This window comes from Adiantum capillus-veneris, chromosome 27 (genome assembly GCF_014529385.1).
Source record: "Adiantum capillus-veneris isolate H3 chromosome 27, ASM1452938v2, whole genome shotgun sequence".
Lineage (NCBI taxonomy): Eukaryota > Viridiplantae > Streptophyta > Polypodiopsida > Polypodiales > Pteridaceae > Adiantum > Adiantum capillus-veneris.
The window spans coordinates 105,933,240-105,950,160 of NC_140957.1; the positions used below are offsets into that span (position 1 = coordinate 105,933,240).

The 16,921-nt window shown below is 42.5% G+C and overlaps 1 protein-coding gene across 3 annotated transcripts in view; it reads left to right on the forward strand.

The window, feature by feature from the left end:
• Nucleotides 1-9,138: 9,138 nt before the first annotated feature.
• The window catches only part of LOC147422502 (cytochrome B561, amino-terminal protein), a 67,222-nt gene continuing 59,439 nt past the window's right edge, over nt 9,139-16,921 (forward strand). Inside the window, exons 1-5 of one of the 3 annotated variants that reach the window (XM_086502523.1) lie at nt 9,139-9,251; nt 9,336-9,582; nt 9,912-9,967; nt 10,087-11,226; nt 11,302-11,487. In XM_086502523.1, the coding sequence (XP_086358649.1) occupies nt 9,410-9,582; nt 9,912-9,967; nt 10,087-11,226; nt 11,302-11,487 (1,555 nt within the window). In that variant the 5' untranslated portion in view covers nt 9,139-9,251; nt 9,336-9,409. Of the gene's footprint in view, nt 9,583-9,911; nt 10,000-10,086; nt 11,227-11,301; nt 11,488-16,921 lie in introns of all 3 variants that reach the window. The other 2 variants (XM_086502522.1, XM_086502524.1) reach the window with 2 other exon arrangements.

Genomic DNA, 16,921 nt, shown 5'->3' on the forward strand with positions numbered 1-16,921 from the left:
AATGGTTGTCATGGCGCTCCTGGAGCTCCCCTCTATTGGTAAGCAGTCGCCTAAGCCTCCATTGGCTATGAACAACAATGTTCTCTCGTCCAAAATATATCTACCTTCTCCTACATCATGTGCCATTGTTGGTGGTCCAACATGGCCAATCATGCTCCATGGTTCTGGTGCTCTCAGCTCTTTAGGTGGGTAATATGCAGGAGAAGCCATAGGTCCACTTGGCTCTTCATCATATACAGGTACAAGAACTAAGCCTTGTTCCTCCGATTCTTCCACAGTGGGTGTATACCTCACACCTATCGGTCTTTCTCCTAGGAGTGGTGGTTGTTGCTCCAAAACTGGCTGTGGTCTTTCAATCCCTACTGGTCCTCGTAAATTGCCTATCGTATATCTAGGCATTGGTGGTACTTGGGAGGTGCTACCTATGCCTGTGGAGCATACTGTCATTCTCACACATAACCCTTATTGTAGTAGCACCCTTCGATCGTGTGATTTGTCCATCTCTGTTTGATGGAGCACAAATTTGGTTGCTTAGCCTCCAGCTTACTGAACGGGCTAATCCTCTTCAACACCTCCTCTATGAGTTGCTCTTGATTTTCATTGGCTCGCTTCTTTGTGCTGATTTTGTGGACTTAGTTCCACTTTGTTGAGATGTTGAATCATCATCTCTGTTTTTTTTGTCTCCATCCTTGTAGATCGCACAATTGTCTAGCATGAATAAAGCCTCCTTGGTTAACTCATTCAGTGTGGGGTTTTTCTTCATATGCAAATCCTTTTGAACATTGGCATTTTTCAGTTCCTGGATAAATATCAACATGAATCTAGATCGAGTAGGTAATTCTTCGACTTGACAGAATTTTACGTATCGTTTCAATCGTAAGGCTGCTTTCTTGAAAGATTCTCCCTCTTTCTGCTTGAACTTATGGATTTGTGAGACCGTATTGTGGGCTATCCCTCTTTGAGAGAATTCCTCCACAAATTCATCAAATATTTATTGGATGGTCTCAAAATACCGTCTTTCAACAGAATCAAACCAGGTGGCGACGTCTTCCTCTAAGGTGAGTCCAAATCTGGCAAACTGTGTATTAAAGTCCCTGACCTCTTCTCTCGAATCACTCTCAAGAATGATGCCATGTGGTCTCTAGGGTCTCTTTCCCCTGAATATTTCTTGTTAACGCATTTTTGGACTTGAGAAGGTCTAGCACAAATGTGGTCTACCAGCCTTACTGTAGAATCTCCTCGTCGTCCCTCTCCTCTTATAGGTTCTTGTTCATGTCTTGATCTGGCGTCAAATGCTTCTTCCAACCCGTATCCTCTGTATGTTCTATCAACAAGTGGTTTTATTGCAAATCTTCTTTTCGTCTTGATTCTTTCTATATAGGAGAATTCTGCTATGGTTGGCATTGTCGTCGGTCCTTTGCCCTCCTTGGGATAAGCAGTCAGCATCTTGCTAGGCATCCTCTTTTGATTCCATTATTATTCTATTTTCTTGAATGAGCTTGTGAATCTTCTTCTCCAGTCCCTCCAACTCTCTTCTTTGTTGTTCTTCCTTTATTTGTAGGGCAAGATTCTTGGATGACCAACCAACATTCTCCTCCCGTAGCTTCTTCAACACAGCCTCGAATTGTTGAAGTTCATCCTGAAGTCGTGTTGTATCGGCTTTGGAGGTAGATGCATGAGCATTCATCATTTGACCAATGGAATTCACAAATGTATTCCAACTAGATTGAATGGCTACTACACACCCTTGAGTGATGACCTCTGGGTCAGTCTAATATGTCTCATAGAGTGTCATTGGAAAGGGATATGGTAAAGTATCCCGATTAGGTTTCTTTGTGATCGACTTTCCCTTAAGGGGTGTTGTTTGTAGCCTTTGCAGTCGATCCAACTTTACGATTGGTAAATTGCTGATTTTTGGTGTTGAGTCGCTACCAAATGCCTGATTTCCCTCTTCGGTTCTGTTGGTTGCTTGTTGCTCCATTGTGATGATTGGCTAATCATCAAGTTTCTCCTTCTTAGGTGTACTTTGTTCAGTAGGGTGGTATTAGTGTCAGCTAGTTTTTGACTTTTGGCCTTGAATCCTTTGATTAATTCCAGTGTTCTTGGCTTCTTGGATGTAGATCAAGTGGCTTTGTCAATGATATACCATTTCTCCCTAACTAGCTCCTTTCCCTTACCTTTGTCATCAGATGATGTTTTCGTACTCTCCTTTGACTATGAATCAATCATATCATTAGATGATTCCAGGTTAATCTTGTTTGCTCGTGAAGCAAAGACTTTGTTCCAGATTGTTTAAACAACCCTAGGCACAATAGGCAAATCTTCCCAATACACAAATTGCCATATGTACCAAGCCTTGAATAGATTCTTGGATTTGGCCTTGGCAGTTTGCTGAATGACATTATTATACAAAAACTGTGTGATGTTGATATTGGCTTCTGGGTTTAGAACCTTGGATATCAGCATTGCAAACAGCTTCTTTGACAAATAAGTTGAGTTATTTTTAAACTAATGGTCTCAACAATGAATATATATTGCAGTGTGTTCCAGTGTTGCTAGTAGAATGCCTTGAGCATGCGATTCCAACTTGAGTGGATCTCCTATTTTATCTATAGCACTAAGAGTGTCTATATGCATACAGCTTTGGGATAAGACCTACCTCGTGATTACTAAATCACTTATTAAGTGTTGATGGTCAATTCTTGGAGCCTTCACACCTGCATTTTCAAGGAAAGAAGTCCACAAGCTACCAAGGGGTAGTGGACAATTTCAACTTCCAAAATTGACTTCAATTACCATTGGCTGCTAGTTGAGCAGTTTCCCTGCAAAGTCTAACCAAGGGATCTGACAATGTAGATTTTAACCAAGTGGTTTGGATTGCAAAGGAAGCACCCAAGGTTACATGTGCAATACTACTTGAATTTCACTAATTTTCAATTAGTGTTCCTAGGCCTTTGTAGGCGGGGAAATTTGGGCAGGTGCCTTTGACTACAGGTAAGTGAACATTATGTTCAACCTCCAAGTACACAACTGATTTGGTTTTGTTTCTCTTTTGAATATGATTTTGTTTACTTTTCCAAGTAAGATGCATAAACTTCTATGTTTCCATCCATTTTTCTCTTTGAGAGATATGACAAGGTCATGTAGGAGTAAAGTATTATGGACCATAGTGTCCAATACACATTCCTGCATTATGCAGTTTTGGTACGTGTTGTCACGTGGGATACAACATGGTCTAGGAACCCAAGGAGTTCGGTTTAGCCAGTGTGGAGCAAGGCTAATGAGGGTTCCTCACACTCCCATCGTAGAGTGTTTGAGTTACCTCCACACACCAATTTATCTCGTACTTGAAGGATGTTCTTTTCTTAGACATTCTTAGTTGAGACATATTCCATATGTGGAGAATATGAGTCTCTGGGACTGACACTAGCATTTTCTATTTCAATTATGTGTCGTGACGAAATCCCTAGGTGTTGGTCAAATCCGTTTTATAGACCATTTTTAGCATGTCGTATCAAGAACAATTTCAATGGCCAAAACTAATGAATAAGTTTCATTGTTTGAACCTAGAAGTGCCTTATATTTCACCTTCTATTATGGTTCAAACGTTTCAACAAGGCTTGCAAATGATTACAGTGGAAAGTATTTAGTTTCTTTTCATAACTATTTACACTCCCATTTTCATGTGTGCTAGGAGCATCACATTTGCTATAAGTATTGGCAAATATGATCATGGATATGCAAGTTCATATCTATTTTTGCTAAATGCATGCACACTAGGTGTTATGGTCCCTAGTGTTTAGCAAAGATTGATTTAGTGTTTAGCAAAGATTGATTTGGAGCGGCATGCATATTCATCACATTATTTGCTTATGAAGCATTTTGCTCTCTTTGTATAGTATCTCTATGAGATTACTTTTGAATCTACCAATCACCAATAGAGGTCATGGCTTGGTTTGAGTGCTTGTGGACCTTTCTAGTTAACTAAGATGGTTATTCATGATGACAAGTGTTGATTTCTCACCAATGATGAACAACATTGTGATCCCCATTTACCAGTTGTTTTGGAAGATTGTCTGTAAACTGTGGGAAAGCACACCTCATTACTGTCAGTTATCCAAAGAGGATAGGAAGATTACAAGTGTAATCTTGTGTTAAAGGATATGTGATGCCCATACAAGCACCAAGCAATCCAATTAGCAAGCATGTATTGTTCTAATTGAAATTAAGTTCAAGCATGTATGCGACTAGGTTTAGTCTCTTCATGTATAAGTTACGTTATGAACCTTGAACACTAGTTATGGTGGGGTTGTTTACTAATTTGATAAGATACCAAGTCAAGGACTTCAGTTTTGCTGATGAGTTACGTCATCCAATTACTTTCATATAAAGTCAAAAGAGGTACTCTTTGTGGTACATCTTTGTTGTGATAACTCGTCTAGTATGCTCACGTGCCTTCTAAATGGAGTTTACACGCTATGTTGGATATGGGCCGGTTACACAAGACGGTTGCAAAGGAACAATAATGTGGAAAATCAAGATGTTATTCTTGATTTCATTGAACCTCCTATTGATCTGTGTTTTGGTAAAACAACAGCTAGATCCATGAAGGATGCCACTGTGGAAAACATTAGTGTTCTTAGGAAGATACAACCACTTTTGTTTTTTAGGATAAAAACGCTTCTCCAAGGGGGGAATAATGTCAGTCCTAGGATAAGACTGGGAAGGCCAAGAGCCAAGACAGAGCCATGTGTTCAAGGGGGGCCTATTATTAGCAAGGTAGGGTCTATATAGGGTGTGGTTGGGTGGAGAGTTGCAGGCTCTAGTCCCCTCTATCTCACACAAGATTACTCAGCAATATTGGGAGTAATTGTGACCCATGTTTCCCAGTAATTTATGGAGGACTTTTGTTAAATGGTTGGGGAGAAACAACTCAATATTAGTATTTTCACTCATCGAAAGATGGATGGGTAGCTTGCAAGTATTAATCTAGTGCTAGAGAATGTGCTACAAGTGTACGTTAGCGAGTAGCATTCCAATTAGAGAGATTACCCCTCTAGTTTAGAGTTTGCTTACCATGATGTAAAGCATGTGGTGACTAGGTTTAGTCCCTTATAGGTCAGGTTGTCAACCTTGGGACAACGATGTGGAAAATGTAGATGTTTTTCTTGGTTTCCTTGAACCTCCTACTAAATTGTGTATCACTCAAATGGACAGCTAGATTTCGAAAGGATGCCAGTGTGGAAAGCATTAGTGTTCTTACAAAGATAACATCACTTTGGTTTTTGATGACGAAAACGCTTCTCCACGGGGGGGAGTAATGTCAAGCCTAAGGTAGGACTTGGTAGGTCAAGGGTCGAGACGCTCATGCAATACAAGGGGCCAATGCCAAAGGCCAGGACACACATGTGGTACAAAAGGCCTATATCTAACATGGCCAAGGGTCTATATATGGCATGGTTGGGTGCAGAAGAACATGTGTCGGTTCCCCATATCTTACACTTTTGGGCCTTTCAACATTGGTGGCGGACTTCAAGCAGCCACTTGAGTTGTGAACAATGAGCTTGGGGCTAAACAATGGCCACAATGGTTGCCCAAGCTAAGGGAATTTTTGACATTGATTTAGACTTTTGATAGAGGAAATGGCCTTGCGGCACGATGGCCACCCAAAGGCCTCCAACTCTTTGTAAATGTGTGGCCGCCTAAAGGGATCATGGGCACTTGGGCCACTTATAGCTACCCATTAGTGAATTAAAGGAAGGTTATTGTGATTAAAGAGGAAAACAAGAAGGAGATGGCACACAAACAATGAGTAAAGAAGGGATGAAGGCTACAAGGGCTCGCACTAGGCTCTGTGCAGCTTGGATGAGCTCGTCAATGAAGTGAAAGATGATTAGCTCACCTTGGCACCCCCTTTTTGGCTCTACTCTGAGTGAATTATGTGGAGGTAAAAAAACCTCACTACCATGTCATAGCAGTGACTCCCACACACCAACGAAGGCGGTGTTGATGGTAAAGTGGGCTATTTTTTCGAAGGAGGGGATCTTTTGCATGGGCTATGAGGGGGAGGGAAAAGCATGCAAAAAAGGTAGAAGAGGATAATTTTACGAGCAAAATAAAAGGGTTTTTGTTGGGAATGAGAAGGGAAGGAGAAGTTGTAACGAGTGCTTGTGTGCTCAGTGTGTTGTGTGAGGAAGGATAACGTAGAGAGTTTGGGTGGAGCTCTCAATGAGGATTGGAATGTCTCACTACTCCACGTGGCCCAAATGGCTATATGTGTATGTACGTACATCCATACAACCGTGAAGCATTCAAGCGGCTTCACCTACACCCATCATCTCCAGGAAATTTGTAAACTGCTCTGAGGATAGGCTCTTCCTGAGAGCATCTGCATGGTTTTTATATGTATGAAACTTGATTGGCTTGATGCGCTTGCTAGCCAATATGTTGTATATCACATGATAACGAACTTCTACGTGTTTTGACTTGGAGTGAAACACGGGTTCTTTGCTAATGCAATCATGCTCTAACTATCACAATGCAACATTGTAGTTGGAATAATGTCAAAATCTCCCACCATGCAAGATAACCACACAACTTCCTTACTATCATCAGAAACTACCACATACTTTGCCTCTGCGGTGGAAGATGACGTACAGTTCTGGAGATATGATCTCCATGACACTGTTGCTCTAGCAAATAGGAAAACATAGCCCGATGTGGATCTTTGATTATCCACACAACCCACATAATCCGCATACGTGTAACCCACAATGGATGCATCACTATTCCCAAAGCATAAGCACTTGTCTATCATACCTTTCAAATATGCATATTTACTTCCTAGTACTTTTTGCTAGGTTTTGCCTTAAATCTACTAACCACTCCCACTGCAAAAGCAATGTCCTACCATGGCATATAGAAGACTGCCAAGTGCTAAAGAATATGGCACCTTGGCCATTTTTGCTCCCTCAACATTAGATTTAGGAGTATTATGCTTGCTAAGTTTTGCATATGCCCACATTGGGGTACTCAAGGTAGCTTTCCCCCCTATATATTTAAATGTTGCAAGACCTTGTGGATATACTTTTCGTGAGACAACTCCTCTATTCCACATTTCATGTCCCTCTTAACATGCATACCAAGAAAGTGACTCACATCTCCCAAATCCTTTATAGAAAATTGTGTGCTAAGTGATTTCTTCAAGATAGAAATATTGTCTTTAATTTTGCTCCCTCAACATTAGATCTAGGAGCATTATTCTTCCTAAGTTTTGCATATGCCCACATTGGGGTACTCAATGTAGCTTTCCCCCCTATATATTAAAATGTTGCAAGACCCTGTGGATATACGTTTCTTGAGACAACTCCTCTATTCCACATTTCATGTCCCTCTTAATATGCATACCAAGAAAGTGACTTGCATCTCCCAAATCCTTCATAGAAAATTGTGTGCTAAGTGATTTCTTCAAGATAGAAATACTCTCTTTAAACTTCTTGGCAATGAGCATCATTGACATAAAGTATCAAGATGATTAGTGAACCCTAGTTCAACTTTTGGCCAGTGATCTTCCTAACTTGTCAAACTTCATGTACCACTACCTTGAGCCATATCAATGGTAAAAAATACCAACATTGGAAGATGCAGATTGAAGACTATCTCTACCAGAAGGACCTTTATTTGCCACTAGGCGGTCTTGCAAAGAAGCCCACAACAATGATAGATGAAGCGTGGATTGTCCTTGATCAAAAGGCACTCGGAACAATCTAGTTAAGCTTGGCGTCAACGATGGATTTCAATGATTAGGACTTGATGAAGTCACTTGATGGCCTCTATGAGAACCATCGGCATCCAACAAGGTACTTCTCATGAAACGCTTGTTCAATCTAAAGATGGCAGAGAATGGTTCAGTTGCAGAACACCTAAATGACTTTAACACCAACATAAGTCAACTTTGATCGGTGAAAATAAATTTCGATGACGAAGTGCGAGCTCTCCTTATACTATTGGAGAAAATGACTACAAAGCTTAATATAAAGGCATAGCAGCTAGTGCTTACACCTATCCAAAAGTCACTTGACTCTTCATGAAAGGAAAATATGCCTCTTGACCCTTGACCCTTCTATTTGGCTCTACACACGACTCTTGGGACATGACATGCCAACACATGGGCTATCACATGATGCTACACACATGGCATCTACATGGATAGGGTGGGTTCTTGAGGTGCAACAAACCCCACACCTCAACATGAAGCACTCACAATGATGAAGCTCTCTTGCCGGCCAATCGGCTCTGATACCATTTATGAAGAGTGTGTGCGTGGATGTGTGTGTGCTCGGTTGTGCAAGAAGGAGAACGCAGAGAGTTTGGGTGGAGCTCTCAATGAGGATTGAAATGCTTCACTACTCTTTATTGATCTATATTACCAATGAATAGAGATAAGGTTAGTACGGTTACCCCTATGGGTTTTCGATCAGTTGGCCTGAACCCTAACATAAGCTAAAGAGGAGAAAAAGGAGGCTTCGAAGAGCAGAAGACGAGGTCAACGAGCAAGGAAATCAAGAAGGTGAAGGGTACTCGAGGAAGAGGGAGGAAGAAGAAAACTGACTCTCTCTCCCTCGTACTCAGTGAAGAGGGTGAAGAATCTCTCTCACTCCCTCTATCTATCTCTCTCTCTCTCTCTTTCTATCACCCAAGTGTGGTAGATTGGTTATGCCATTCCCCTCTTGAATAATAGGTGTTGAGTGGTAGATTGGTTATGCCATTTCCCTCTTGAATAAAAGGTGTTGAGTTCAACTCCTCGTCGGCTAGATCTTTAAGGTCTCTTGGGATAGTTTCCTATGACGCTAAAACTCTCTTCTTCTCGGGTGTGTGTGTGTGTGTGTGCACGTGCGCTAATAAAAAGAGGAAGATGGTATAACCTTTCTATCACCCAGGTGTGGTAGATTGGTTATGCCATTTCCCTCATGAATAATAGGTGTTGAGTTGAACTCCTTGTCGGCTAGATCTTTAAGTTCTCTTGGGATAGTTTCCTACGACATTAAAACTCTCTTATTTTCTCTCTCTCTCTCTCTCCTCGTAGGCCCTACTAGTTAAATTAAAATGCTGCCCCCACAATATGGGTGTGCTATTCGACACAAGAAAGACAAATACCTACATAGCTGACAGTTTTAGGCCCTGGCACTGGAGGTGGTTCACGCGAGGCACTCGACACGCCGCCCAAATTGCAAAAGGCGGGACTTTGCCAGGTAGGGTTTATTTCAAACATGTTGGCCGGTTACCACCTCCATGAAATCGAGAGACATACTGCTGGCTGTTTTCCTGCTTGGTAGCGAGTGGACACTGGGAGTAGCAGAAGCTGAATAGAGTTTGAGAAGGCAGAAGAGGAAGGGTTAGGGTGTTCAATATGGCTCCCGCTCCCTCTTCACCTTCATCGCATAGCAAGTTCAGCGTCTACCAGAACGCTGCTGTTGCATCTGCGCTTGCTGCTCGCAGCCTCAAACCCACCTTTTCCTCATTTGTCGTCATCCTCATGGTTGCATTCATCTCAGTTTTCGGATTGGTGGCCTTTATCTCCAGGTAAGCCTTCTTCTTTTCACTTGAACTCATCGAGTGCTCGCTTTGCCACTTGCATTGGGAGAAAATTATACTCTCCACTGCTGCACGTTGTTGCATGATATTCTGCGTCATAGAGTGCTTTCACATTTTCTAAATTCATGGAACCTTTTGCAGTTTAGTGTTAATCCCCGTAAGCAATCCTCAAAGAGAGGTAGTGCTGTACAGATGCAATAAGATGTGACATGGAACTATGGCCTTTGTTTTACTGACACGAGATATCAATGTAATGCATCCACAATTACTTGACTATGGTGTAAGGTGAAGTTTGACAATGCTTTCTATGGTTTCAGGGAGCGGGCCTTGATGAAAATTGCAACTGAAAGAGGCGTTGCGCGAAGCTTTGCTTGTAAGCATGGCAGTCTCTTCTTTTTTATTCTTGTAAGTTTGCTGCAATTGGTCAAGCCATCAATGTGGATGTAGGTCACTCTGTCCTGTCGCTCTTATTAATTTCTGCATTTGATGCAGTTCTATGTATCCGAATCATGCAAAGTGCAGCAGGAGTCATGGTTCTGGCTGCAATGTCGGCACTTTGTAAGGCCTTGTCACTTCAAGCAACATCAGACAGTAGGGGCCTTGCAGCTGGTGTTCAAGCTGAACATAAGAAAGAAAGTGCTAAGAAGGGGGATGCACCAGCATCTCTAAGTGAACGCCAGCAAATGCTTGTGGGTTTGAGTGGGGGGCAACACAAAAGGCTAGCAGCTGATGTAGCAGAAGTGTTTGATTCACCTGTCAGGTATCGACCACCTCGGTCATCTGCAAGCCCTTCTAAAGCAAGCTTACTAGTTCCCATCCATACATCCACTCCTACCAAAAGTGGTCGGGGAACAGCCAGCTCCACATCATCATGGACTGGGATTGATTGGGGTGATACCCGTAAAGTTTCTCCCGTTTCCAATATGCAGCCTCCACCTTATGTTTGCCTCACCCAAAATCAAACCTCTCCTTTAGAGCCTCAATCAAGTCCCTGGGCGAAGAGTGTCTCTCCTCTGTTAAAGGAAGATATTGCCACTGAACACAAATTGGAAGAGTTTCTTGCAGATGTGGATGACAAATTGGTTGAATCAGCAGTGAAGGCTCCAACTACTGTGCAGTCTCTTTTGACACCCCCACCTACTCTTAGGGGTGTAAGCATAGCGACACCTACTTCAACAGAAACTCCTAGTAGCTCCATGAAAGGTACTCCAGTCCGTGCATTACGAATATCACCAAGCCCTCAGAAGTTTGGGCCTTCACCAAGAAAAGGTGACGGTGATCTTCCTCCTCCAATGACTCCCGAACATGCAGTTGAAGCTTTTGAGAAGTTGGGTGTTAATCCGCAGATTGAGCAGTGGAGGGATCGATTGAGGCAATGGTTTTCCAAGGACCTGCTCAACCCTTTGGTTTTGAAACTAGATCTCAGCCACTTGCAAGTCATGCAAGCAGCAGAAAAGCTTGGAATCTCCATAAATGTGAGTCCTGTTGGTGGGACTAAGCTGGACACAGGAACTTCACAGTCTCGCGTGGACCCTCCTACTCAAGATTGGGTATCCACATTCTCATTCGATGATGATGCTTTATTGCACCAGCTACGAGTCTACCTTCTTCAAGCTCGAGATGCATCTCCAGGTTCAACCAAATTAATTAGTGGCAGTAGTATTGTAAACTTTCTGATGATATGAGATGTTTTCCATGTCTTTGCAGCTCCTCAGCCAAATTTTCTAGTTACTCAACAACCCCAAGTCCGTCCTGTGAATCCAGTCATTCAAGAATGTCTTGATGCTGTGAGTGAGCATCAGCGCTTAAAAGCTTTGATGAAGGGTGAATGGGCCAAAGGCTTGTTGCCACAAAGTAGCGTGCGGGCAGATTATACTATCCAGCGCATCAGAGGTACGCCTACCAGAAAGTAGAACTTTCTGAATACAGTTTTTGAACACACTCTTTCAGTTTAAAGAGGTTTCTGAAACCCATTAGTGAATGATAAGGGGATAGAGGCATATTGGTAGGGGGAATTATACCACAATTCTCAGGCTGGTAGCATTGTTTATTCAAATTATTTACGGTCTGTACGCAGTACATTCTGCAACTGAAGGTTCGGGGTCTTTTTTCATGCTTTTGATAGACGTGTTACAGAAATAATAGCAAGTTTTGAGCCCATTATTTGTTGCTTTTGAAGCATCTTTATTTTGAATAGTGTGCAAAATCACCAATTCCAATGTAGGGAACAAATTAATTTTATCCAGCTGAGCTATGCATATGGGACATTGGAAGGGGGAAACACACCCATCAACACACACACGCCTCTCTATAGCTTAGATGGAATCACGATCTTTTCAAAAAAACACATGAAATAGCAAAAATTTACCACAATACTTTGATTGCACACTCCCGAGCACACAATCATACACAAGCATTGTCACGTGACACATCCAACCCTATGTGTTCGTGGACAAGCTACAGCATAACAGGGTTTCCGTCAAGTCCAGTCGGTTTAGATTAGAAGCATAGTAACAGGGAATGGCCGTTTTCAGGTCTCCGTTCTCCGTTCCCCGTTCCAAGTTCCCGTTCCGAATCCCCGTTCTGTGTATCAAACGTGAGTACCCGCAACAGGGAATGGCATTTTGTTCTGCGTTCCCGTTCTGGTTTTCCATTCCTGGTAACTATGATTAGAAGTGATCTTGCACTTTTGTGAGTCTATTCGTAGATCGTGCACGCCTAGTCACTCAGTGTAGATGCATATAGTCACTTCGTGTAGATGCATATCCTCTGGTTGCACACTGCATAAGCATAAGCATTTCCATCAGATTCCATTAGAGTCAGTTTGGGAATTTTTCAAGTGACTTTATCCTATTTTTCCCTATTTTTAACATTTTTCACTTATTTATTAAGTGACTTTTGTTGGGAACTCAGTAGGGCAAATTTGGTAAGTTAATATATAAGCAAACCCAAGTTAGCACAATAGGGCAGATGAGCAAGGAGCACAGCAGGCTTCCAAGCAATAGGTGTTTCCTCCCTCTCTCAGCAAGATCCTCCCCAAGCCACCTTGGTGAGGCCACTCCACCATCAAGCCAACGTTTTATCATCGCTAGCCTCTCTCCCTCCCTTGGCGCTTCTCAAGAATCAGCCCATTGCCATCAAAGCTGCCTTTGCCTGGCGTTTTTCTCCCCTACCGGCAGCAGCCTCAGCGTTTTACTAACGCTAGCAATACCTGCAGACCCACAGCGTTTTCAGCCACAAAAACGCAGCCCCAACCCTACAGCAAGGCAGCGTTTTCAGCCCTCAACCTCAGCCCAAAAACGCAGATTTATCAAGCAAGGAACCTCAGCGTTTTTGTCATCTATTCGAGCCTCTTCAAATCAGAGAATTTCAGCCATAAAAACAGCAGTAAAACAGGGATTTCCAGCCATACGAATCAGCCCCAAGATCACCCAGATTCTCAGCCATTAAGCCCTTGTGGACAGCAGATAGAAGAGAACCAAATTCAGCCATCATCGTCGTCATCGACATAGTCCCCATTTGCATCAGTCCATGCATCGTCATTGTACACCTTTGTGCAATCAAAAGTAGACCACTCTCGTCGACGAGAGTGGGGCCTTCGGAGGAGGGTTTTACAACCTCTCGGGTGTCGTATCTCTTTTCTCTCCTTCTCTCAGTCTCGTACACTTGCACGCACAATATCCACTCACTTTGTTTGTGATCATAGCACTCTATATAAAGACGGAAGGTTCTCTCCTTCCCTAAGAACTAAAAGGAACCTTGAGCAAATAAAGATCACTAATCTTGAGAAAATACAACATTCATCCCGCTGCACGTTACAAGCATAGCTTACAGCATGCCAATCGGCACAATTGCTTCTTTGATCTCCCCAACACACACAAACACCTCTCTCTCTCTCTATGCACTTCTAGAATTGGCTCAAGGCTCATGCACACACACAATTTGCCGTTGTTGCACAGGAGAAGAGAAGAGAAAAGGGTATGGGTAGATGGTGCTAGAGGAAATGCAATATAAGCTTGCTTATTGCCAATGATGGGCTATGGTGGAGCATACAAAAAGAATGGCTCTCTTAAAGCTCTCTCCCCTTCTCTGATTGTTGAAAAAAGGCTCTTCTCTTTCAAAACGTTTTAGGAGTTATCTTTCATCTACACATTACTCAACTTCTTTTAGTAACTTTGCATGGGCTAGCATGAGAACATGCTCTTTTCCACCACTCATGAGACTTATAACTCAAGTTGGGCTCCTTCTCAACATGTGAAACCTCCCTTTCCCAGTGCACTAGCGGCAATGCTAGTGGGGCAGGGTTCCTTCTCAAAAAAAGATTTAGGACCTCTTGTGAGGCCGGTGTGCAAGGTTGCATCTGTAAAACATACGGATCCTGCATACTTAATAGAGTGAGGAATTTAGACTCTAGGCTTGAATTATCATTTCTTTTTTTGACTCACTTAATTTTATGAGACCATGACATCAGACATCTGACATGAGACCATGACATCAAACATCTGACACGAGACCGTAACATCAGACATCTAACATTGTTTGGTTGTAGACGTTGGTCAACTTTTTGTTTTCATTGTTCGGTTAGAGTCGTGGACTCTAGTCTTTATTTGAAGTCTTGGTGAATGCATAAGTAAATGTGTGAAGTACTCTCAGTTTTAGGCTTTGTGAAAAAATGTATGAATTTTTACGTACTTAAAAAGTCATTCCATTCTGTACTACGTACCTTACGTACCTAATTTGTACCGAAAACTACGTACCTAACCACCTTGCCTGTGTGCAAACATCCTGTGTGGACTTTGCCTAGAACCAATCACTAGTAGTTGAGAACGGCTGTCATCGCCACAACACCTGTTGACAGAGCCACCCGCGGCCATGCCCGCAAGGAGTCGTTGGGAGCAGCGCCCGAATGCGTGGGAGGAGGGAGCCCGCGAGGAGTTGTTGGGAGCAGCGCCCAAAAGCATGGGAGGAGGGAGCACCATAGCCAAGCTCTCTCTCTCTCTCTCTCTATCTCTCTCTTCCTCATGTTGATTTATGAGAGGGTAGTAGTTCTCTATTTATAGAGTGAAAAGTCCTCTTAAAACTTTGCATATGTTTTATTAGTTCTCCATGTGGCAGCTTTACATGAACCACCCTCTTGAACTTTAAAAAAGACACTTGCTCCTAGAAAAATCGTTTTGTATGCTCCATTGGGCCCTCCATCTCTTGCTCCCCAATTCAATGATTACTCTATAAGGACCTAAAAGTTTGTATTATGGTCTTTGAATACAACCATTTGCTCCGCATTCTGATGCTTTTGAGGCTTTGAATTGACAATCCAAAAATGGGGGAAAAACATCTCCTTTCTTGCAATCTCGATAGTCTGCCGACTTTTACTGGCTGTAACTTGATGCTCAGGGCTTCGATCACTGAGTAGTTTTTTTTTGGCTTGCTTCATACGTTGCATACCACCACTTGAAACTTTGGCGAGCTGAAAAAATCTCCTAGTGCACGCTTCCCAAGGTAACATTAAATGGTGTAGATTCGATCTCTAGGGAAATTTCATTCAAAAATGGAAAAAAAAAACATTTTCTTCCTTGCCATTCCCATACTTTGCCGACTTTGACTGGCTATAACTTGATGCTCAAGGCTTTGATCATTGAGTAGTTTCTTTTGGCTTGCTTTATATGTTGCATACCACCACTTGAAACTCTGGCAAGCTGAAAAAACTTCCGAGTGTATGCTTCTCAAGGCAACAAAAATGGTACAGACTTTATCTCGAGGGAAATTTCATCTGCTCATAGTTTGGTTGTTTTAACTTCAATTGGAAATCCCCAAAAACCGGCTTGAACAACAAATTGAACACTTTGACACCATAACTTTCACTTACCTCTTGGTCCATCGTAGTTTTTGCCTCATTTGATACAAAACCTGCAAAACATTTGATGCAACATCTTGCACCTTATAGCTTCGATTGACGAGCTGTTTGGATGAGCTTGAAGTAGAGTTACCGGGGAACGACTATTTAGGGGGGTGGAACGTTAGAACGGTGTTGTGGGGACAGGGTATGGACTGGAACGTCTGGGAACATTTTGACAGCCTGGCCAAACCGGATTGGTTTTGTCAAAACAACGGGTAATGGCAATGAACGGCTTTGGAATGGACGGAATACATAGGTAGCTGGTTGGATTGTTGGGCTCTGTTCAAACGGCTTTGGAATGGACGGAATACATAGGTAGCTGGTTGGATTGTTGGGCTCTGTTCAAACAGTCATAGACGGGCATAATTTTGGGACATGTGAGATCTTTTTAAGCGAGTTCCCTTTTTTAAAATGCATCCCTCCTCACCCCTTACCTTCACAAGTGACAATGCAATTATGCACAAGCTCTAGCCTCTAAGCTCTTTTGTATCTACTATCTCAAGCTCTTATGTATATCTCTCTCAAGCTCTGTCATGTGCACATGGCTTTGCGTGCCATGTGGACATGCTTCATCGACTTCCAGAGCGAGTTTTCCCCTTCTTCCTAGAAAGGAGTGTCTAGAAATCTTAGGAGGATTAGTATAAGCAATTTTGTGAGCTTGTTTGCAGGACTTGCATGTCCGGACGAGTCCATTAGATTAGGTTTTCTAGTTTTGGAACCTTACATAAATGGATTCTACACGTGTTTCGACAGACATTGTTACACTACGATGGGCATTTGGCATGACATGCACGTTCCAACGAGCCATTCCCCACGTTGATCGGATTCTCGGGTGGGCAGATGTGCGACAAAAATTGACCCCTTCGTCAAACTTATCATTAAATTATTTTTATGATTTATTTTGTTGGGTGTGGTGGATAGTTTGCCCTACCTATGCACCCATCGATCTCCCTCAGATTGGACTAGCGCTAGCAAGAGCAACATCGCACACTAGCGCTTTGCTCATAGATCAGCCAACGTTTCTATAGATAGCCATCAATCCTAGCGTTTTGTAGTTTTTGCCACTTTCTCCCAACAGATCATCATTAGCCTTTTGTTAGGTGTAGCGGAAGTGTTTATGGATTTAGCTTAAGATCTAGTACTCCGCACAACAAGGGACACTTTACTTTACTTGAAAGATTGATTGAACTGAAAGAAAGAGAGAGACAAGAGAGAGAAAAGAGATGACACACGGATATCGGGTCTCAACCCTCAACGGCCCCCTTGCTTTGTTGCCAGAGCAAGTACTTTCTTTATTCTTGCACAAATGCTATTACAATGACTAAGTGTTGAGATGCTGATGCTAATGGGTATTGATGCTATTGATGCTGGGTGTGAAGGTATCGATGGTCTATGTTCACGACGATGACGGGTATTGTTGGGTCTATGTCG